Raw genomic sequence first — 23,652 nt, forward strand, 5'->3', positions numbered from 1 at the left:
CTGCCTAGGTAGCCATGAATTAGATGGCTGTCTCCTCTTCCGTGTTGTGTGCATCTTCCTCAGAGGCACATTCCCTTTGTTACATATGCCTGCCTTTGTTGCAAGCCTGTCCTGCTGTTGACACTATGGACTGGATCCCCAGTAAATCAGGCTTCAACAGAACTGTGCCCGTCTATATCAGCTGAGAGGGTGTATATGTAATGTGCCGTTCACATCAAACTGCTGGGGTAGGACGTCTTACAGCAAGTCAAGAGTTTCTCGGTATTTGTATTAGATTTTTGTCTAATATGTAACCGTCAGACCGAACATATGCAAGTGGAATATTTTCCACATTCTGGCAGAAATGTCAGGAAACTATTTTGCTGGGCTAAATAGCATCACGTGGAAGGGAACCGCCTTCCAGCAAAATGCAGTCCAGTGTTCCATATTGCTGCTTTCCCTGTGTTACATTGCACATGGTCAAATTCCTGATTTACCAACAGGGACACAGCCCCCACTAGGTATGTGCTGAATGGCATGTGCCATAGATCCTGAACACAGGGAACTGGAGGCCAAGTGGAGCAGCTGTCTGCTATCAGCAGTGATTTTATTATTATTATTATTATTATTATTTTATTATTAGGCACTAAGAAAAATGTTAGCCAACACCTGCAAAGCCCACAGCGCTCCATGACTGCCTTTCCCGACTGCTGGAGCAGTGGCTTTCAACCTTGCTTCATTTGCAGATCCTGATAAAATTTCGGAGGTGTGGCTCCCTTTGGAAATCTGAGCCAGAGCTTCCTGGAGCACAGGTTGAAAACCGCTGTTCTAGGGTAATGACAGCCTTTCGCAGCCCCCTTAGAGAGAGTCTGCAGACCTCCCCGCCCCCAGCCTGTGGTCTCAGCACTTGTTCCTAACTGATTTGGCGAGCTCAGCGTAAGGGGTGAGATCTTGGCCCATTTAAGTTAAGGGAATTTTATCCATGATGTCAGTGGAGCCAGAATTTCAATGGGAGCCTTGGCAAGGCCAACCCAACCCTCGCTTACTTCTGGGAGATCAGGGCCACCCTCAGGCACTCTGGTGCCCTGCACAGCCTGAGCACCTGCACCCCCCATCCCCTTTGCACATGCAGGGCTATGGAGGCAGGAACAGAGAGGGAGGCTGGTGGGGAACAGGTGGAAGGGTGAGTGAGGCAGCCCACCAGTGCAGTGGCGTGGGGGATTTGGGTCTCTTGGGCCAGGCAGCAGGGCAGGGAGCTGGGGAATTCAGCTGCCCAAGCCAGACAGTGGAGCAGGGAGCTGCAGATTTGGGCTGTTGGGGCTGGGAGACAGGGAGGGGGACCGGGGTATTTGGCCACCAGGGCTGGGCAGTGAAGTGGGAGGCCAGGTACATATGGGGCCAAGACTGGGCAGGAAAGCATGGGATTCAGGGCACCATGGCTGGGTGGAGGGGCTGCTGGGGCTGGGAGGCAGAGCAGGGGCTCAGAGACCAAGGGACTGGGCTTCCTAGGCCAAGAGGTGGGGTGGGCTGGAGGGCAGGGGATTGGGCATGCTGCAGGGTGCCTCGCTAGGCATAAGCAACATAGGGCACAGCGCTGCCCCAAATTTAGTGTCCTACACAACTGCGTACTCTGTTTGCCTAGGGACGGGCCTTCCCTGGGAGCTCTGCTTAAGTAAATGGCCTTCATGAGATGTGCAGGCAGAAGAGGGCCCTTAATTTTCCCTCATCTATAGATAACCTGTGTCCTGGGCTGGCGCCTGTTTGACCCTACAGCCGGGCAATCCCACTGACAGCGATATGACTTCCTGGGTATCCCTGAGAGCAGAATGTGCCCGACTGGGATTGCACCATAAAGATTCCATTATCCATAGACAGCGTCAGGCCCATGTGTCTGGAATTACCCCAAGCAGCATCTGCTGCCTTTGTGGTGCCAGGAGACTGACATCAACTATGGGCTTGGCAGCCACATTTGCATTTGTCTGGTGCGCGGGTGATTTTGCAGCACGTTCTGTACTGTTTCCTCCTGCCGCACAGACACCCTGGTTGCTGATGATGGCAGATGAGGCCCTTAGGTCTTCGACAGCCGAGCTACAATTAATGCTTTCTTCAGCCAGGCAACTTTTAATATTGTTTGCCTTTCCTTCTAGAAAAATGAGCTCTGTTGTTAAGTTCCCCTACACCTGACAACCTTTCACAGGCTTGTGCAGAATTATTCTCTGGCTACAGGAGAAGTTTGGGGGTTTTAATAGCATGCAGAAAGTGGGTATCTCACAGCTGATGCAAGTCCTGAGGTAACGTGGACAGGTAATATGGTAAACGAACGTGGCTGCAATGTGACCCTGTCAGGAGAATGTGTCATTCTAGGCACCTGCCAGAGGGGCTCTGTCATTTTCTTTAAACCTGTTCACCTAATGTTTTAAAAGTTTCGAAGAGGCTAAAGATGTGAAAGAGATTATGGCGGATAACCATAAATAGCTGTTGCCTTCCCTATGCTGCAGTGAATTTGCAGTCTGGGGAATAGGAACAACAATGTCAGTATGTGTCCCTCTGAGTGTACTTGTCGTCACCTTTTATCCCCTTGAATGCAGTTTCATTAGGCATGTCCCAGGTGGTTGCACTGGTGCGTTGCAGGTAGCACCAGATGCCTTGTGCTTTACAAGAAGCAGGACGGTTATAAACGTGATTTGACTGCTGTGTCCTGTGCCTGGTCCTTTAAGTCTGTGTTCAGTACTAGTTTTGGAATCCAGTCCCACAGGTTTACACTATTTGTGAGACTGTGAATAGCCCATTACTAGAACTGCTTCCTTGGTTTCTAATATCCTGTATGGCTTCATAACACACTACATCATAGTCATTTTTGTTGGTGCCTTTTTGAGAAACTCGTTTTCCAAACCTACGAAACCTGGTGAGATCGTGCGTGTTGAATTTTTGTAACATACTTGGGCAGCAGACAATTTTGATGAACCCACTGTTTTACGTGTTGGTTTTCAGCTCAGTTACAACGCAGCCAGAGGCAATGCTGTGCCTAGATTTTCTTGCAAGTCTATACAAGGTTGTAGTGATAGGGTTCCCTCTAACATGCCTCTGTGGCTTGGACAACGGGATGAATGTACAGCAGGAGCATTCACAGAAGTCAGACTCTAGGATTCTTTATGACTGCGGGACTAGTGTTGGGGCATCACTGGGGAGGACAAGGGGGGGCCCCCCAAGAATCCTGCCATTGCAGGACGTTGGCTTCTGCCTCCTCTCTACCCAGGAGTGTAAGGAATGCAAGATGCTTTATTTATGCATCTCTGGCTCTGCTGTTTCTCTGAGGCTCCTCACCCCACTTGTCCCCAGCCACACTGATTGAAAAGCTAGTCCACTCTCTCCGGGGGGGAAGGTTCAGGAGGCAGTGGGCTGAGGTGTGGGGCATGGTCCCTTCTAAGAATTTTCATCCACGAGTGGAGTGAGTTTTGTCTTGTGCACTAGTTCAGATATGTGCCACCAGGGCACTGCAGCTGCCAGTTACCAACGGAGGCATTTTTAAAGCAGGCGTGCTCCCGCACATACACACATACCGCCCAGAGGGAAGGGGGAGCCCAGTACCCCCACACACCCCCAGGATTGTGGGGAGCCCCAGACCTGCCACATATGCACACATTAGGGAAGTGGGGAGCGCAGCCAAACACACACTCCCAGAGGGCAGGAGGGAGCCCAGCCGCAAACGCGCACGCACCTGCACATGCACGGAAAGATGGAGCCCACATGTAGAGGGAAGTGGGGAGCCCAGCCTCACGCACACATACACAACAGCAGGAGTCAAGAGGGAAATTGCCCCCAGGCCAGTCCTTCGGAGTGGCTGGGATTTCCCAGCCCATTTGAACTGCAGTGTGGAGCAGTTCATCGGGAATGGAGCAGTGTTGTACTTCTCTGTCACTCTGCCAGCTCAGGAGCGGGCCCGAGAGCTGACTGCCCTCAGCACCCGTTGTGGAGCTGGGCTCCTCCTACCTTAGCCTGTGACCTGACATGGCTGGCAGCGCCCTCCTGTCCCAACCAGAAATGCCACCCCTGGTTAGTGTAACTCAGATTGTAGTGCTATACTTAACCAGGGTGTTTGCATGCCACGAGTCATTGCTCTGAACTGGAGTTGTTCAAATGTACACCATCGGGCCCATAACGCATCCAGTCCTGTAGGAACAGGAGGAGCTAAGTTTTGTCTGAGCTGTGTAGATCTGAGAGGCAGTAGCCTTTAACATAGGGACAAGTGTGAAATTCTCTGTAGCTACAGGCTGGTTACCTTTTTAACATGGGTAACCCTAGAATACCCCACATTCTTGCAGCTGAAGGCCAACTACCCACTGTACCACTCTGCAAATGAAACAAATCAAACCTATCCTTTTTCAGAAGTCTTTTACTGCTTTTTAAACACAGGTGGTTTGTAGTGCAATGTCTGGTCTGCCCAGCATTCTGGGACCATACAAAGAATTTAATGAAAACACTTTTTTCTCCCTTCTGTGAGAACAGGCCATAATGTTACTGAAGGAAGGGGTTTAGAGGTCAGTAACCATCAATCATCACCATGGGCAGGAGAGAGAACTTCACCCAGTGGGAGAAGAATATATTCCAACTGAACAAAATAAAGTTCTAGGCCATTTGGAAGCAATTTGTGAATAGTTGATGATGCCACAAAATGGCTTTTAGTTATCGAACGGTCTTTCTTATGGGTTAACATGATATACGTATCCACATATTAAATTGTCCGTATCCTACGTTTCATCAATGGGAACAGCAGGTTTGTGTCAAATGGAGAGGGAATGAATGAGTCAGTCTCATTGCGTGCCAGGGATGTGTCAGAAGGTTCTGTAGTAGATCCAACCTTCCCCTAAATTCAGGGATGTTCAGAGCCATAGTTTTGGCTTGAGTTTGGCTTTAGATGTTAAAAGAAGCAAAGAACTCATACAGAAATGTCCTCCTTTCTGTTCTGTGTATGAATGTACAGCAACACCGGCTTAGAAGGGATTCTGGTACAATAAGTAGAATGGAGGTCTCTGATTTCAGTGTTGCATGTACTGGGCTGGACTGGACTATGTTGCATGTAGCATTGTATACGTAGTGCCTGTTCTTCTGCTTAGAATGAAGTTATTCTGTAGAAAAAGCGTGACTTCAAGAGTTTTTCTGTATTTCTTCATTCTGCTTTATGGGTGCTAATCTACAGCAGTCAACTCTTATCTAGAACGTTTGATTAAGGGAATTATTTCAGCTGTCTGATAAATTGGAGATTTTTCTGCTCACAGTTAGAAAAGATCCAAGCAAGAAAATGTCAGGCGACACAGATTAAATATATAACACTAAACCAATCAGTCAAACTCTGCTCTCTGTTACACCAGAATCTCCACACTGAAATCAATGGCATGACTAACAGAGAGAGCAGAGGTTGTCCAGAAGTATTCAGAATCTCTCGACACTTCCTTTTCATCTCTGATTTCTGTGAAATTATCCCAGATTGCACTGAACAGTTAATGACAAACTCTGTCCCTCTCCTTCTTCCTCAGTAGAAAACTAATCAACCAGCAGGAAATAACTACTCAAGCACTTCAGAGGGAATAGAGCAGAATAATATATTGAGAACTTCAAGATGTTCATTCTTGTTTCATCTTTTCCTACCTCCAGCCTGTGGCACAAACCAAGTAAGCAGCTGTTTTAAGGTATTGTATCTAAGGGCAGGTCTACACTTACTGGCAATTGATCCCCCGGGGGTCAATTGAGTGGGACTAGTAAAGACCTGCTAAATCAAGTGCCAATCACTTTTGTTTTGACTCTGGTACTCCATTGGAACAAGAAGTGTAAGGGATGTCGAAGGGACAGTTTCTCCCATCGACCCCTCAGCAGTGGAGACCCCATAGCGACTTGACCTAGCTGGGGTTATGTACCTTTGTCATCATTGCTCCATAGTGTAGACCTGCCCTGAAGAAGGGGCAGAATGGTATTGAGACTGCCATGGCTAATCATCAGAACTCCAAGGGGATGGACTTTCTGGCCTATCTGTACTTTCTTTGGAAGGGTCTATTTCTGCAGAGTAATGGGTACTCTTTGGTATTCAGAGATGCCTGATGTGCTTAGGTGCAAAGGGTTCAGTGCATTTAAGAACTGCAGGAGCCTAGCAGAGACAGGGACTTCCTGCAAAAAGACAAATCAGATGGCTTGCCACAGTGGCCAGGAGATGAAGGATGATAGGGTGTGGGTTCTCCAATCTCATGAGCGCCTGGCTCTGACTTTCTCTGATCAAGCAGACGATGCAGTGCTTGCATCTGTTGTAAAGCTGGCCCTGGGAGGAAAATAGCTGCAGAAATAAGTTCAGATTGAACCTCTCTAGTTCAACATCCTCGCGACCTGACCAGTGCCGAACCAGAGAATTTGCCAGACCACAGAAGATCAATATTGTCTAGCAGCATAACCAACACTTTCACTGCTCACTGGGCTCTTAGAAGACGGTTAGGGGTAAATTACAGCTAAACAACCGCAGAGAACACTGAAAGCCAGGACTGGTGGCTGTAAACAAACTTTACAGGACCACAGGAAACTTGGCCTCACGCAAGACAAGTGGACATCCCGCTAACTAAAATCATGATTTTGCTGGGCTAGGGCGGTTCAGCCTGTACCATGGATTCACTCAGAGGCAGACATACTGGAATAACTTCAGTGCAATGCAAAAAGAATTAAATGCAGGCAAATTAAATGCCTTTTGCATTAATTTGTGAAAGTCCCAAGTAGTAAGTATTTATGGGAGCTGTTGTTTGACAAATATTTCAGCTTGATGCTGTTTGTGGCAGACAAAGCAATTGCCAACAAGCCTGTTCCTCACTGACATTCGGGGAAGATTTTTGCTCTCCTGTGTCTGCTAGAATGACAGCTATCTGCTTTGCTTTCTCTGATTTGTTAGGAACCCTAGGCTTCTCTCACCCTGCCATGATTGGCGGGGACATCTCATGAACTCTGAAGAGCAGCCAAACAAGGATAATAAATAGCCAGGGAAAGCACCCATTTTGTTGTTTGTTTCCACTGAAAAATGATCAGGTCCATCGCGTGTGAATGTCTGGGGCCTGGATGAAAACACATTCCTCCTGCAGGTGATTTAACTGTAATTTAATGTCTTTGAGGAAGCTCACACTGTGAATATTCCTCAGCTCTGTCAGAAAGCTGCTGGCTTGGCTTTCACTTGAGAGGTGAAATTGTTCTGCCCACATGACTCTGGAAGACTCCTCAGACCCTCTCAAGAGGCTAACGCTTAATTGGGTAAGGATCCACCATGAAAGTGAATGCTACGAAGGCAAGTCCCACTGGCCTGTCCTAAGCAAGACTGATTAGTGCCTGGCCCTTGCCCAGTAGAGCTGATTAAATAGGTAGGTTAAAGGTAACTTTAAGTCTTCTGTTTGAAATCAAATGAGGTTTTGCCATGTGCCACACGAACAGAGCAGCACCGCCAAGGGGAAATCAGGAAAGAGAGTGAGAGTCCTTGGCTGAGAAGTAACTGAACTTCCAACGCTGTGAAGCAGGCAGTGTGAAGAGGGGAGGTGGATTTCACTGTCTGCCCACTGTAGTGTAATATCTTTGTGTATGTGAGTAGGTGAGGTGCCCTCTAGTGGCTGGGTCACTTAGGCAATAGGACCTGCTAGTACAGCAGTGTCCAATAGAAATTGAAGGATCGCCACCAGCCGCCCCCAGTAAACTGCCAGCGACTCACCAGAGCTGCGCCAGGCCTCTGGGCCAGAGCTGCAGGAGGAGCTGCTACCCCTGCTGCTGCCACTACGCGCTTGTCCCTCCAAGTGGTGGGGTGTGTGCACGGAGTGGGTGGAGGGCGCTCCATGTGTGTGGCTTTCAGGAGCCACATTTCGTCGCACCTCGGTGTCTGGTTCACTACATGTGGTGAATGACAAGCGTACTGGACACCATGGTGCTCGCAGTTGCAGCTGAGGGAGCTTTCCTTTAGGTCCGGGGGGCTGTCCTGTGTGATGGTGCTGAAGAACAGGATTTATGGTGTCCTCCAACTAAGTCTGCGTTTGTGTCCTAATTACATATGTGGTTCGCAATGCCAGGATTCTTTGCACCAGCCTCTACAAATCACTGCATTAAATCCTGCATCTGGAGAGAGAACATTGCAATTGGCAGTCTCGGCCCCAAGGCCAGGCTGGTATATTAGAGATACAGACACCATGGGCTCCTACAGCTGTGCAAAGTTGCGAGGTCCATGGTCAACAAGCTCACTGTTTCTCAAACAAATAAATCTGCCAGTGTTGCTGTCTGTTGTTAACCACGTGCTTAAGTTTAGCTCCAGGGAGCCCAAGACAGCAGAAAAAGATTGGGGATTATGGATTTTGTGTTATCACAGGACAAAATGAATACTTGTTTGACTCCATGACTGAATATAGAACAGTTGAGGTTTGAAATGATCAGATTTATGGTGGGCCAAAATACAGAACAATCTCTGATTACGCCAAGCTAGCACTGAACAGCCTGTGCAGTCAGACACCCTTGTCAGATATTTGATGGATGTGGAAGGGGTAAAATAGAGAAAAGCTGTTGAATGCTGAAACAATCATGCTCCTTGTGAATGCAACATAAACCAAGCCATGCTGGCATTTCTTGGAGAGTGGCACAGACCTCTTCATAAGCATATAACATAGATATTAATAACAAGCAGTTCTGTAGCAATTTAGAGATTAACAAAGTTATTAGGTCATAAATTTTCATGGGTCTTACCCACCTAATAACTAAAGATCTAATAATTTTTAGCCTCTAAGGTGCTTATTATTTGTGAGGCTACAGACTAACACAGCTACCCCTCTGAGACAGATATTATTACAGGTTGAACTTCTCTAATCTGGCACCCTCAGGACCTGACTGATGCTGAACAAGAGAATTTGCCGGCCACAGGAAGTCAGTATTGTCTAGCAGCATTACCAACACTTCCACTCCTTGCTGTGCTCTTAGAAGACATTTAGGAGTAAATTAGAGCAAAATAATAGCATAGAACACCGACAGTCAGGACTGGTGCCTGTACACAAACTTTATGGGATTGCAAGAAGCTTGGCCACACCCATGATAAGTGGTTGTCCAGCTAACTACTATCAGGCCAGATTACAAATGGTGCTGGACTAGAGGGGTTTAACATATATTTAATTTCTGTGGTACCCAAAGGCCATGCTTGGGTTTGGTGCCCCTTTGTACTAGATGTTATTCAAACACAGTCCTGTTCTGAGGAATGCTCAGTCTAACATAAGCCAGTGTCCTACATAATTAACAGCACAACATGAGGTCTCCAGGGAATGTAACTTCTTCCATTTTAGTATACAGTGAATATTTATTTGTAATAAGTTTCATGTCTGGCAAAAGTAGAGTAAGACTCAGGTTTGCAAGATGCTGCATGTATACGCACACTGTTAAGGTTGGTGAAAAAACATTGTAGTGTATGTGAATGCTTTTGCAATGGAAGTGTGTCACAAAAATGCACATCACTACCCAGCAGTTTAATGTAGCCTTCATTCTGGCATTTCCTGATTTCCACGCTTAACTGTGTGTCCTTACTGCTCTCTTGCTACCAGGGCTTATAGAGTGCAGCTTCCTTCTAACTGCAAACATCTTGTTATCACAAGGATTGCTCATTAATTTCAAACGAAAATAGATTGCAATTATGGGCTGCATTTAGGATGCCCAGCTCTGCTTTCTGTTTGTCCTAGTGGCTGCTGACCATCCAAGATCTGCTCATACTCACAGGTATTGGAGAGTAGGCTGTTTGTTTCCGGTGGAGCTTAAATTGTATTGTTTAGTCGTTCCTTTAAACGCACCTTCACCATGTTTGTTACCTTCCACAAATAGGCTGGACGGCTCTGGGTTTTGAAGGAACTAGCTTTGGAAATGCATTGAGTTGTTCTTCTCCCTCAGTTGAATGGCTTTTCTCTTGCACCCTTGTGTTCCTCTGAGTTTGCCGACTCCTCTGAGACAGCATCTTGGTCTCAGAAGCTTCTGGAAATCAGTTGTTGCTGGCTTCTCACTTACTTAGGCTGCGTCTACACTTGCTGCAGAAGATCAAATGCTTAGGTTCGGTCTTCCAGGGTGCCATTTTGCACATGCGTGAAATGGTGTATTCCAGGGTCAATGTTGACCCCGGAACGCCTTGCAAGCCACAAGAATTAAGGAATGCCGACAGGAGGAGCATTCCCATCGGCATTCTGCAGTGAGGACAGGGACAAATATCGAGAATTGCAAAATCAATTTTTGGTACGCAATTGGTGTACCTAAAATTGCGTAGCAGCCATCAATATTCCAGGTAAGTATAGACACTGCTTTAGTGTTTAGTCTACAGTAGATTGTCAGGTTAGAAATATGGATTTTAAAAAATTCCCAGTTTTTCTCTCCTCAGAAAAGCACATCTGAGCCTTCAGCATGGGAAACTCAGCATTCATCTCAATGTGCATTCTGCTTAGGTGATAATGGGCTCATAAAGGGAATTGGAACTGTGAGGTTAGCGCGCCCAGGAAAGACTAATAGAGGCAAACTGGAGGTTGAGTTTGAACAAGACATAGAGGCAAATGTGTGCAAAATTGCCAGCAAGCTGCAGTGGAAATTCATCCTAACCCTGCAGGGAGGCTTCACACTCCAGATTGGCCTGTGGTCTCAGAAATATACTTTGTGGTCTTACCCCTAATTATAATAGTCCATTGACCACAGGTGGGAGGGTGGGTGTGGGTGTGGGTGTGGGTGTGTGTTTAGATAATCTTTCACTTGCTTCCTGCCATTTCTGGAGGGGGTCAGAATGAGAAGTGCTTTTGTGGGTGATTAATTATATCCATCCCTGCCACTAGGGCTGCAGAGTGGGAAACCAGCTACCAGAAATGGTCCTTTTTTAAAAATGAAGAATCACCTGCTGAAATTGATTCTTGTTCCGCCCCCCAGCCTTGGACTTCCTTCAGCAGACCCACAATAATTTGCATTATGAAAGCAATTCCTACTTTTGTTTTTTTAACAATGAGGTGCAATGCTCTGTGGGATAAACCAGGCACACTCCCCTGACAAACGACTGTCATTGATAAATGATCATAATTGTTCTGCCAACCTGAGAGAAATGATCCTCCCCTCTTCAACGGGCAGAACCCCACCCTAGTTGCCAGCCTGTCTAAAGGGTCTGTCTCACAGAAGGCCTCTGATTACTCTTCCCAATTCGTAGAATCAAACTTTATGATGGAAGTTTGATAGAGACTCATATTGGTACCTTCCCACACAGGGCCTCGTTAGTGGCTGTCAGGGCTGATCCCCATTATGCGCCCAGGCTGTGGCCACACTAGCTCCTCCTCTTTGAGGGGCTATGGTCATGTGGCATTTTGGCATATGCTAAAGAGGTGCTGCCATGCAGGGCCTCATTAGCATAACAGTGGCCGCATGTGTTTTGAAAGTGCCGGGGGCCTTTCAAAACGATACCCTGATTTCGAAAGCCCCTTATTCCTATTTGGGATACATGTGTCACATGGATCTGGGTTCCATTGTGGGATATGTGCATTGTGCCGATTCTGGTTCCATTGTGGGATATGTGTGTTGCGCTGATCCTGGTTCCGTTGTGGGATATGTGAGTTGCACCAATCCCGGTTCTTTTGTGGGATACGCGTGTCTCACTGAAGCTGAGCCGTCTCAAGATTCCACTTACTTGTTAAAGTTTCCTCCCATGACAGAGATTTGTCATCTCAGAGGGATTTTTTGGTTTTCCCCCATGGAGTCACATCCTGTAATATCCACACCAGATGAGAGGCTTGCACCACATCTTCATTCATTATACATAGAAGCTGAATCGAGAGAAAGAAACTCCAAGTAAAATTCTTGGGATTGGGCATCTACAGGGAAGATTCGCTCCTTTTTAAGAGCAGCTTCCTAACCAGTCCATTTGAAATGCCCCTGATAACAAGGCCTTGCTTTGTCAGAAATGGTGGGACAGTATTTGGGAAGGAGATGATGCAGAAATCAAGGAGCATAAAACATCTGGGCAGGGAAGAATCCAGTGATGTTTTCAAGGCTACTGTGGCTCGGCAGGAATGCCACAAGCTATGAGATAAGTAACAGATAGGTAGCCGGGCTAGTCTGTATTCCAACTAAACAAAGCTTTAAAATGCAACATTCATAGCTTGTCAAAACAGCAGAAGAGTCGGACACACACAAAACAACAGCCAGGCCAAGATTGCTTCTTTCCTTATTGCCATTATGTTTCTTCTCTACCAGTTGCTCCATTTTTGTGCATTTGGAGAGAGCAGTACAGTGTGTTTGAAATCTCCTGGAGACAAATCTCCTGGTAGGGGAAATATTTTGCCAAGAGAAATTCAAGGCCGTTGGATGAGTGAGTTTTAGTTGTACAGTTAAACAAGCTGCTCTTTGCTGCCCACTCTGATGGCCTGTACTGTTTTGTTTTTGCGCCAGGGCAGAGGTGGCTACATTTCACCAGTCAGTTTTTCCCAGGGATAGTGGTTAAAAATAGTAGTGAGTTACTTTCGTGGACAGGTCACATGCTGCCATAAAGAGGGGCCATATTTAAGTCCCTCGCTTGTTGTTCACTTCCCTGCAACAGCCAACGCTTGGAGTGCTGCAGGGGGTTGCGTGGATGAACGACATTCATACCCACGCACCGCAGAATAGAAACATTGAGAGGTGCTGAATGAACACCACTGCCTGGATTTGGGGCAGAACCCTCTGCTGTACAGAACAGTGTATGATCAGCAAAATAGTCGATGTCTGTCTTACCCCTCACACCAACCCCCCCCCCAGCACCCCCCTTTCCCTTGAACAGTGTGTACCAACCAGTGAGGTGTGATCCCTCATGGGGTCATGGAAAGCAGTCGGGAGGTTGTGAGGCACTGCAAGTTTTATTACAATCAAAATATCACTCACTCACTCCTGGCACACCCCTTACCCTTAATGGCCAAGTATTCTGTCAGCCCCTGAAACACTTGCACAAATTACACAGGCCTCTCAGTCACATGTTTTTTTACTCATGTATAATAAATAAAAAAGGGGTGGGGAGGATTTAGGAAAGTATTTTATCAGACTGGGGTCACCAGAAACGTTCACACAAATCTTTTCCATCCACGTGTGGAATAATTTTATGTGCACCCAGGCATGTGTGGATGTGTACCACCAATAGAAACACACAACATTGCTGTGGGTGCTCTGCTAATCAGCTGGGAAGCATTCGAATCTCTCCAGAGGGGCGGCTGAAGCACCCAGCTTAAAAAAATCACTGGTCACCAGCCTGAAGAGGCTGAGAAATGCTGCTCTGAAGCATGCAGGAATACTAAGCTTCAGCTACAGGGAGGAATTTGGGAATTGTTGCATTTGGCTTAGGGCTAGATTTGTAAAGTTATTTAGGCACCTAACTCCTGCTTCCTGGCAACATAGAGTTTGACCCAATCTTCTATGCAATGCCTATGGGAGTTAGGTGCCTGAATGCCTTTAAAAATCTGTTTCTTTGGTGCCCATAGAGTTCAAAAAAAATCCCTGCTGGTTTCTGGTCCATTCCATAGGATTATTCCATAAGATAAAGCATGTGTGATAAACTTACCTCTGAGGAACCTGGGCTGAAGCTGCTCTACCAGCTTGTCTTCTGTATATTATTTTTATAGCTGCTTCCTCATTACTCAGTACTCCAAAGGCTACTGGCACTTGTGTGTCTCCTTGCATGTGTGGAGGGTGTATGGCAGGAGGCAGCTAAATAGCATCAAGTGACAATCTGACATAAGGGAGACTGTTAGAAATGGCAACAGGTCTTCTGCCATATCCAGGTTAAATACTCCCCTATGCTGACAGATGGTCCCTGGGCCTGCAGTAGGAGGTGTGGGCTTGGAGGTTTGCTGGCATTTTTTTTTCCAGTCAAAGACAGTGACAAAGCCCTGAAAAAGTGGAGGATGACATCAGATCTGCTCCCATAATCTGACAGTCTAAAAAGCATGTTCCTAAACTTCCAAGAGCATGGGAAAGCCGCTGTGTCTCATCCTCTGGCTGTCATCGGGGCAGGACGTGGGACAGCTGCTGGCTTAAACCCTCCCAAACATAATCTGAGTTCCAATAAAATAAACAGTTTAGAGGAAGCAAAGCCCTGGGCATGTACTTTGGCTGCCAGTTCCTCTTCAATTGCAGGAAAAACAGTGGGGATTTTTTCCACTCCTTCCTTGGGCTGGTTTCTGATGAGAAAATATAGCTGAAGGATCAGAGTTGAGGTTTCCTTCCCTCTCTCCATCAATCTGGGCTTTCTTCTCCTTTGGACTGAAGGAATGTAGCTTACTTAAAGCCCCAGGGGGCACAGATAATTTCTTTAACCTGCAAACCCGCAGGTTTGTCTCAGAGATTTTGACAGCAAACTGCTAAGTTTTAGAGTGATTCTCTTCACCCTTTTTCTGAAGGTCTGTATTACTCAACAGTGCTAATTGCTAAGGCTTGGTCTATACAAGGCAGATGAGTCAATTGCAGACGCACAATTCTAGCTACGACAATTGCATAGCTAGAATCAACTTATCTGCAACTGACTTTCTTGGCTGTCCATACAGGAGGTCAATGGGAGAGTTTCTCTCATTGACCTCCCTTACTCCTCATGCTAGCTTCTGATCCCAGAGAGACTGATTTTGTGCATCTCTACCAGACGCATGAAATCACACTCTGGAAGATCGACTCTGACTGGGTTGATCGTCCCAGAAGTGTAGACAAGCCCTAAGATAGAGCTAACATTGGGGGGCTTTCTCTTGACATACACTGGCATTGGAACAGGCTAAATCCACGTCTGTGGCTGGCCAAGCCATTCTTGTGACTATCAGGCTCTGCCCACTCTCCTTCCCCATATCAGATCTCCTGAAGTCCCAAGGTCGGCTAGGGTTACTCCCCTGATTGCTACAGGGATGGGTTGCAATAGTTAACAGCACCTCTCACCTGCAAGTTGCAATGATCTTTCCAATCATTAATGACTTCAAAATGCTTGTAAAGTGAGTATAAGCCTCACTGTACAGTTGGGTAAGCTGAGGTGTAGAAGGGAAGCATATGTCTACACTTCAGAGGCAAACATGCCATGGTAAGCCTCAAAGCCCAGGCCAGTGGCCTCAGTGGGTTCAAAGCACTTGGTGCTCACAGCCAGAAGTAGCACGGTGGGAGTTCTCACGTGGGCTGAAGCCCAGGCTCTGAAAACCAGCAGGGGGCTTGGAGTGTGCACTCCAGCTCAGGTGGGACAAGCTACATTACAAGCTACAATGCTAGAACATGGCCTATGAGGGAAGACTGAAAGAACTGGGCTTGTTTAGTTTAGAAAAGAGAAGCCTGAGAGGGAACGTGTTAACCGTTTTCAAGTACCCAAAAGAGGATTACAAGGAGGAGGGAGAAAAATATGTTCTTGCTGGCCTCTGAGGATAGGACAAGAAGCAATGGGCTTAAACTGAAGCAAGGGAGGTGTAGGTTGGACGTTAGGAGAAACTTCCTAGCTGTCAGGGTGGTTAAACACTGGAATAAATTGCCTGGGGAATCTCCATCACTGGAGATATTTAAGACCAAGTTAGATAGATGCCTATCAGGGATGGTCTAGAGACTGTAGATGGTGCTTAGTCCTGCCATGAGGGCAGGGGACTGGACTTCATGACCTCTCAAGATCCCTTCCAGTTCTAGTGTTCTATGATTCTATGAGTTTGAGCCCTGCAAGCCTAACTGAAGACTTGAGCGCTGAGATTTGGTGCACAGGTTTTTCTTGGCCCATAGACCTAGGCTAATTGACTTAGACAAGTCGCTAGCTGAGTTTCACTCATTTCACTGCTGGCAAGCCTGCTGGGTGTGCCAAGAGCACCTGCTTCCTGAGACCACGCTAGCGATAGTTTGAGCCCACCGAGTGTGCAAGGCTGTCAGTGTCTCCTGCTGTTTGGCACAGGGAGCTCCCATTGCCTTCCTACTGCAACTGCCACGAACTTTCCCTGCCGTCAGGCTAGCCAGTGATGCGCACTGCAGGGTTTCGCGCCCCTTCTGCGTGGGTAGCTGGTGCTGACCCCTTTCAGAGACAGAACCCCATGGACCTCTCTGTGCTTTCATAGTGCTTTAGCACGGCAGCAAATAGCGTTGCGTTAACCAATGAGACTGATCAAAACCTTCACTGGGGCTAATGTATCTCTCAGGCTGGAGGAGAGTAGTCAGTGTTTCTTTTCTCTTTCCATCAGCTCCAGGTGGGGAGGGCACAAGACCCACGCAGGGTTTAAATGACACTGCAAACTTCAAGGCTGAATCAAGGCAATTCCTCTCCTGCTTTGGCTTTAGGAGCTAATCGCACATGTGGCCAATAGACCAGGTTTTTAAATGACAGACCCCAAAAGCAGTGCGAGCCTGTTGTTATTTACAAAGTATTGCTGGCCAAGGCACTGTTAACTGGACTTTGGTCCCTTAACATGCTGCCCTGCTGAGGGCCCATTTGCTGTCTGTCATCAGAGGTATTTGGCTGTTGTATCTGGCATTTTTCAGTTATCCATAATTTTTTTCTAAGGCCCCCCCCAGTCACTGTGTTCACCCTTGATAAACAAATAATGTTGTCATTCGAGATTGTCTTTCTTGTACCATTGGCAGCCCTGTCATTAAGATAGGGGACTGCAGGACAGCCAAGGCCCTTTCCAAGAGGTCAGAAGTACACTGCACAATCCTCTACCCCGTCATTGTTCGTGACAGGTATCACACAGTACAAAATGTTCCTTTTCCCCTTCTCAGCATAGATCTGCCGTGGCTCAATTCTCATGGAAGACAGAACTTCAGAAATTCAATGAAATAAAAGCCCAAACAATACCAAGACTATTGAGAGCGCTTCCTGTTGTAACTTTGGAAGTGCACCCCCAAAGCCATGGCTGCCCTAAAGGATCTATTTACTAAAGTCACAATCATAAAAGTTTAAGTGAAGCTTAGCAAAGCCTGTAGGCGTTTGCATCTTCCTGCTCAGTGAGATATTGCGGGTCCCACATAACAATCTAACCTCCAACAGAACTGAAAGACTTGGATAAGGAACAGACTACACAAAAGGTTATGGAGGGTGTGATCTTTTTCTTAACCAAGGAAGAGTTTAATAGGTACCTCCGTACCACCCCAAGAAACTCTAGTATAGAGTTCCCCTCACATGCATCAGATTGCAAGAAGGCACTCTGGTTTGTTTGCCAGCGCATTAAAGCATTGTACCCATTACCACCATCACAGCAAGTTGCCCCAATGTTTCCTTGAGCAGAAAAGTCCTAACTTCTGCAGCCCTCAGTGTCACATCCCAGGCACAGGAAAGTAAAGGTAACTGGGATGGGCTCATTTAAAGCCGTGGTTTTGAGAGAGTAAATGGAATTAAAGTGGTTGCAGTTACTAATTCTTCTACCAAAGGGTTCCAGACTGCCTCTGTGACGTTAAGGGATGTCTATACCAGTGTTCCCTGATTGGCAGGGCACTTAGAGCTAGGGGTTTTATTGCTCCTGGTGGTGCATATTTGCATATGCCTCAGTGCACAAAAAGTTTATTCTGTACGTGTATGGAAAAAAATCAGAGGTAACATTGGTCTATGCTGCAAATGAAAGGTATGTTAGTTAACTCAGGTTCAGGCAACAGCAAGGACACAGCAGCCTAGGTTTAATGCCAGCCTCCCCGTAAGGCTTTTTCTCAAACTGGTGAGCTGAGTTCAACAGACCTGCTGTGTAGTCACTGCTGGTTTAATGCACATTACATATTGTGAGCTCAAAACACACTTTTTTGTGCCGCATGGACAGCTTGAGTCATTGTTTGTAGTCTTAAGTATGCCAGGGTGAGGATCTATAGGTAATTAATGAGAAAACATGAAGCTGGCAAAACCAGCCATGCCAATGGAAAATTTGACAAAACCATTCATCAACTGAGAAGGTGATGAAAGTCAGAAGCATGTACACAGCCAGCTGATTTAGCATGGTCCTTACTGTGACAGATGAGAAATCTTAGCTAACTCTGGCTTAGTCTCCAGCAGGCAGGTAAGTCAGCTGTAGATATGCTATTCTAGCTATGGCAATTGCACAGTTGGAATTGAATTATCTGCAATCAACTTACCTGGCTGTCTCCACAGAGGGAGATCAATGGGAGAAACTCTTCCATCAATTTCCCTTACTCCTCACGATATGGGGGTACAAGGGTTGACTGCTGACCCCAAGTTGTTCATTTTCATGCAAAATCGAACTCCAGAACATCGACCCTGACCATGTTGATCTTCTGTCTAGACTACTTACCCTAGGTTACCACAAGTCATTTACATGGATAGAACACACTCAGGCTCATCAGTGGCAAGGCCTCAGCTAATGATAGCCAGGTGGTTAGGCTACCTTACCTCATACACTTATAGCCTTGCTGCACTTCAAAAGCAAAAGTGATCTGTATAACTCCAATGTGGCAGGGATGCTTATCAGCCTCTACAGAAGCAGCCTGATACAAATGTGTCTATCTAAAGTTTTTCTATAGTGCTTGTCTTAGTGGATCACAAGCTGAGTATGAGTCAACAGTGTGATGCTGTTGCAAAAAAAACAAACGTGATTCTGGGGTGCATTAACAGGAGTGTTGTGAGCAAGACACAAGATGTCGTTCTGCTGCTCTAGTCTGCAGTGATTAGGTTTCAACTGGAGTATTGTGTGCAGTGCTGGGTACCACATATTAGGAAAGGTGGAGAAATTGGAAAGGGTCCTGAGAAGAGCAACTAAAATGATTAAAGGTCTAGAAAATATGACCTATGAGAGAAGATTAAAAAAACTGGGTTTGTTTAGTTTAGAAAAGAGAAGGCAGAGAGGAGCTTTCCTGTACCTAAAAGGATATTACAAAGAGGAGGGAAAATAAGGTTCTCCTTAGCCTCTGAAAATAGGACAAGAAGCAAAGGGCTTAAATTGCAGCAAGAAAGGTTTAGACTGGACACAGGAAAAACTTCCTAACTGTCAGGGTGGTTAAATTACTGGAATAAATTGCCTTGGATGGTTGTAGAATATCCGTCATTGGAGATATTTAAGAACAGGTTAGATAAATATCTAACAGGGACATACAGATAATGCTTGGTCCTGCTGTGAGGGCAGGGGACCGGACTTGATGACCTCCTGAGGTCCCTTGCAGTTCTAGTGTTCTATGCTTCTATCCCCATAGCAACCAAGTCAAAAGATTAATAGTCATTATTGTTCGTAAACTATTGGAAGTACTAAATTGGGGACAGGATGTCTACCTTTTAACTCTGGCTCTACGATGCCTTTGCGCCGTGAACTAATCATGTCAGCTCTGTGCCTTCGTTCCTCACCTGTAAAATAAGCAAAGCTTATTGTTCCCTTTGGCGAAGTACAGGTCTGTGCCAAGTGTGAATGTTGTCGTAAGTGAGAGTGCCAAGTTTTCTGCTCAAATGCTTCATAGTCATTTTTGATTTTTTGTAATTTTCAAAAGCAGTGGACGTCTCAGTTCTGCACCCATGCAAGGGATGCCCAGAAGATAGCTTCCATATGCTTCTTGCTGTCTCCTGTTTCAGTGACAGTTTTGAATACATGGGTTTTGGCTGCCATCCATCTGCAAGCCTGCACATGAAACAGAACACCAAAATCCAGGCCACGCCGGAGAGGGGTTTCCATCCTGTTGTGTACTGTTTGAATGAGTCATTGCACTGCCCCTCACAAAGCTGCCCGCACACAAGATGGGATATTTATTAGCAAAATGAGGTGTGCCCTTATTAACCATTTCATGTGTCACTGTTTTTCTGCAGCTTGAAGGCTGTTCTGGTGGGGACACCTCAGGACAAAACAGTTGATCTCTCTGGCATCCCTCTGACATTGAAGGACTTGGACCGCATCATCTCATACCTGCAGCACAGCTCAGAGCACATCGACAATGTGGAGCTGTGCTTCACAGAGCTGACGGACGAGATGTTCCTGCAGCTTCTGCCCGTCCTCAGTGGCCTGCCTCACCTCACCACTCTCTCCCTGAATGGCAACAGACTCACCAAAGCAATCCTTCGGGACCTGACGGAAACGCTGAAGGATCCCAAGAAGTTCTCCAGTGTGACGTGGATTGATCTGGGCAACAACGTGGATATCTTTTCTTTGCCCCAGCCCTTTTTGGTTAGCCTTAAGAAACGCTGTCCCAAGCAAGGCAACTTACCAACCATTTTGGAGTTCGGAGAGGGCCAGATGAGTGACTTGGAAAGTCAAGAGGGCCTGGCGGAGAGTCAAGAGGACCTGTGCTCAGCCAAGCAAGATAAAAGCCAACCTGACAAGCTCAACGATGCAGGCACCAGACAGCTGCTGTCGGAGAGAACAATGGAGCTTGGAAGGCTGACAAAAAAATGTGACTCTGAGCAAGAAACTTGTGTGACTGCCCAGACATGATGTTCAGCTGTGTGGCGCTTGGCTGGGTACTTTGAATAGAGACACTTTAAAACTGATACCTCACCTATGTAGGTTCATAATAAGTGTTGATTTACATGTTCAGATGTCTGTACAAACAGTGCTTTGAGATTGTTGCCTCATCAGTTTCCTCTTATTATGAATGTCAACCTCTTTCTTTTCACAGAGAGCATAAAAATGTGATCAAGGTGTATCTTTATATTTTATAAATCTGGCCACGTATTTTTAACCATTAGCAATGAACTGTGCTTTTTATCTCTCTCCCTCTGGCAAACAAAAAACCTCATATCACCAATGTATCTTAGCACCAGTTCCTCAGATGGCACAAGAGAAGAAGACAGAAAACAGAATTTGCAGAAGAGGTCTCTGTTTGGTGAAGAGATCATTCTTATTGAATCTAGCAAAGTCTTGGTATTAGTTTACTCTCTTGTACATGATGGGTAAATGGTCACCACTCCAATGAGGATTCTTTGGAGACCAAATTAAACCTACTCCCTCCTCACTCCCACTCGGAATTCAAACTACATTGAACAGTAGCATACTTGGTCAAGGACAAACCACCCGGGAATATTTCCCTGCACTCGGCAGGAAGGGTAGAATTCACCTACAGAATATGTGCCCCATGAAATCTCTCTTAATTGGGGTACAGTTCTTAATTTTTGTCCCTTGCCATTCCAATCTGGAATCTAGAAAAGCTGTCTCGCTCACTGGCCTCACAGGAGCAGGATGTCCAGGAGAGAGTAGAGTTGGTGCCCACTCCCGCAACTGTAAATAACGCCATGACTGTCAGCGAAATGACTCTGCATTTACACCACTGTAAGAGAGAGCAGAATTTGGGGCTACCTGCAAAGCCTGATTTTGAGGGTTTGGCTCAAAAGGAAAAGAGCTGTTACAAGTATTTGTTACGTTACAGAATGGTCAATGCGAAAAAAATGAACCACACAAGAGTTCCAGGAGAACTGGTTTAATACACTGCCATGCTGGGATGGGCAGGCAGAAGTCAACTGTGACGCTGTAAGGCCTGCACCAGTCTTTTCAATGACGTGACTGTCCCTACTCCCAGCAACCAGAAGTGCTTTGTTTCTAACATTTCTGGTAGCAAAGGGGGATGGGACCAACACGTCTGGCTTTGAACCTGGATCGTGTCTTCTCCAAAGGTTGCAGGAGGGAGGGTGGTTTGGAGCTGGCCTGCGCAGTGAGCCCCCGTTGTTCCATAGCAGTTCAGTACACCTGAAGGCCCAACACTGATTTCCTGACACACAATGTAGCTACTAGGCTGGCTGTCTTCATGCTGTTCTTCAGCAGGTGGGGAAGAGGCCCAACTCCATGCCGCTAAACGGGGCGGAGCTGGGACAGCCAGCCTTTAGCCCACCCTGAGTGTGGCGTAGGCCCTGCCTGTCAGGCTTCTTTGAAGTGTTGGGTCCTGGGGCTGCGGGGGTAACTCTCCCCCACCAGCAGGCCTGCAGTGTTTTGAATAGCTGTCTAGCATCCTTGCTCTGGCTTAGGTGTGAGCAGCACCACTTTTGGCTTCCTCTGCAGCCACAAATGCATTCAGCCAGTTTTCAGTCAGACCTTGGCACTAGCCCCAGCCCATCACTACACTCCAAGGCTTCTGCCCCCGCCGCATGTGAGAAAATACCTTATAAACCAGCCCGCCACCCATTTTAATACAGTTGGCAACATTCATTATGATTTGCATGGCTCTAACATTGTTTTTTAGCTGCTCATTCTTGCCACCTGGCATAAAAGCTTTGCTGCAAATAAACTATTTTTTTTCTGTTTGCTATAAAGAAGCTAAAAAATAAATGACCATGTTTAATAAAGGCCTTGTCCTGTGTTTGTGTTTGTGTTTATTACAGGCTGCACAGAGTACAAATGCCACAGTCGGGTCCCATGAGATGTATGGTATCACCTCACAAACAATAGTTCAGGACTGATTTTTGCTCTCACACACTGGGCTTATATGGTGAGTCTATGGACTTCCGATTGACAATGGTGTAAGAGCAAAAATAGAAACTGAGCACTGCATTGATGCCCCCCCCCGCTCCCGTTTCCCCTCACCTCCTTTCAGCAGAACAGGAGAATATGTGTTTGATTATCACTAGAATTGCAGCTACTTATGCCACCCCTGAATTTGGTCCAGACTCATGTGTGCTCCACAAGCTCACCATGCTGGACGGCTTCAGTGTTAACGCCTACTGACCCAGCATGTTGGCCCCCAACTGTGTCGAGACCCTTCCTTGTGAAAGGGGTGGGGGTTGAGAAAGGACCCACTCATCAGTTGAACATGTAAGCCATGCTGCACCGGGGTCAGCAACCTTTCCCAGGCAGAGTGCTGAAAGGTGACCTGTAGACCTCTATGTACAGCCCACGGGCTGGTGATACTTTTTAATGTCACTAATGCGCTGTCTTGCCAGGTGGCAAAAAATATGCAAATCGTGCACTGCATTGGTGCATCTCCTGCTGCGAGAGCTGTTTGGCGAGACTTGCCTGCCAGCTGACCCATCCACGGCGGGGGGGGGGGGTGTCAAATTGGGGGAGGGGTGGGCCATTTGCAGAGACCTCCCCAGTGTCCTCTTGCTATGAGGAAGCTAGGGATAGTTACAGAATGCTCCCAGTGCAGCAAGTCTGCCGAGAGCCAGCCCCAGCCTGGGTGACTAGGTGGTAGCAGCTGTCTTTTAACTGTACATAGAATCCTAGCCATTTGCTGTCAACAAAACAGGCCTGTTGACATTGGCTGTGCAGTAACTGCTCATGACATGGAATTGGGGTACCATGGCTCAGTAAATTTTCTTGTAAAACATTCCAGCACCCTGAGACCACCACTTATAATCGTCCTAGGCATTAACAATCAATCGTACCACCCACATAAACGGCCTTACGTTCCATAGCATAGGTTTAGCTGGCCAGGCAGGTTGCTTGCGTGGGCTCATGTATACCTCATCTTTTTTACCATGTATACTAAAGTTTCCAGCGCCGAGTGCATCCCTGTAGCCATGCATTCCGCCATGGGCAGAATAGTTTGTTAAGTAAACCACAGCATATGGGCACCACCCATATAGCGAGTCCTGCTGTCAGCTGTGGGTGCTCTACTAAGCAGCGAGGCAGCACCTGCCTCTGTCCTGGGCAGCTGCCCAAGTGCTCACCTTACAGGGAATGCTGGGCTGAACTCAAACACAGTCACACGGGAAAACCACAGCAGAACATCTGTGCCAGGAACTCAACTGCAAAGGCAGTGAGGCAGCAGGGTTTGTGGGCCTGCACTAAAGCTGGAGGTTAGGCGACACGG

At 46.8% G+C, this 23,652-nt stretch overlaps 1 protein-coding gene across 1 annotated transcript in view; it reads left to right on the plus strand.

Moving 5' to 3' along the window:
* LRRC75A (leucine rich repeat containing 75A) overlaps nucleotides 1–22,200 on the plus strand; it is a 164,822-nt gene extending 142,622 nt beyond the window's left edge. The window contains exon 4 of the mRNA XM_075013551.1: nucleotides 19,724–22,200. Within this exon, the coding sequence (XP_074869652.1) occupies nucleotides 19,724–20,345 (622 nt within the window). The 3' untranslated portion in view covers nucleotides 20,346–22,200. The remainder of the gene's footprint in view (nucleotides 1–19,723) is intronic.
* The last annotated feature ends 1,452 nt before the right edge of the window (nucleotides 22,201–23,652 follow it).

Source organism: Carettochelys insculpta, chromosome 19 (assembly GCF_033958435.1).
Source record: "Carettochelys insculpta isolate YL-2023 chromosome 19, ASM3395843v1, whole genome shotgun sequence".
NCBI lineage: Eukaryota > Metazoa > Chordata > Testudines > Carettochelyidae > Carettochelys > Carettochelys insculpta.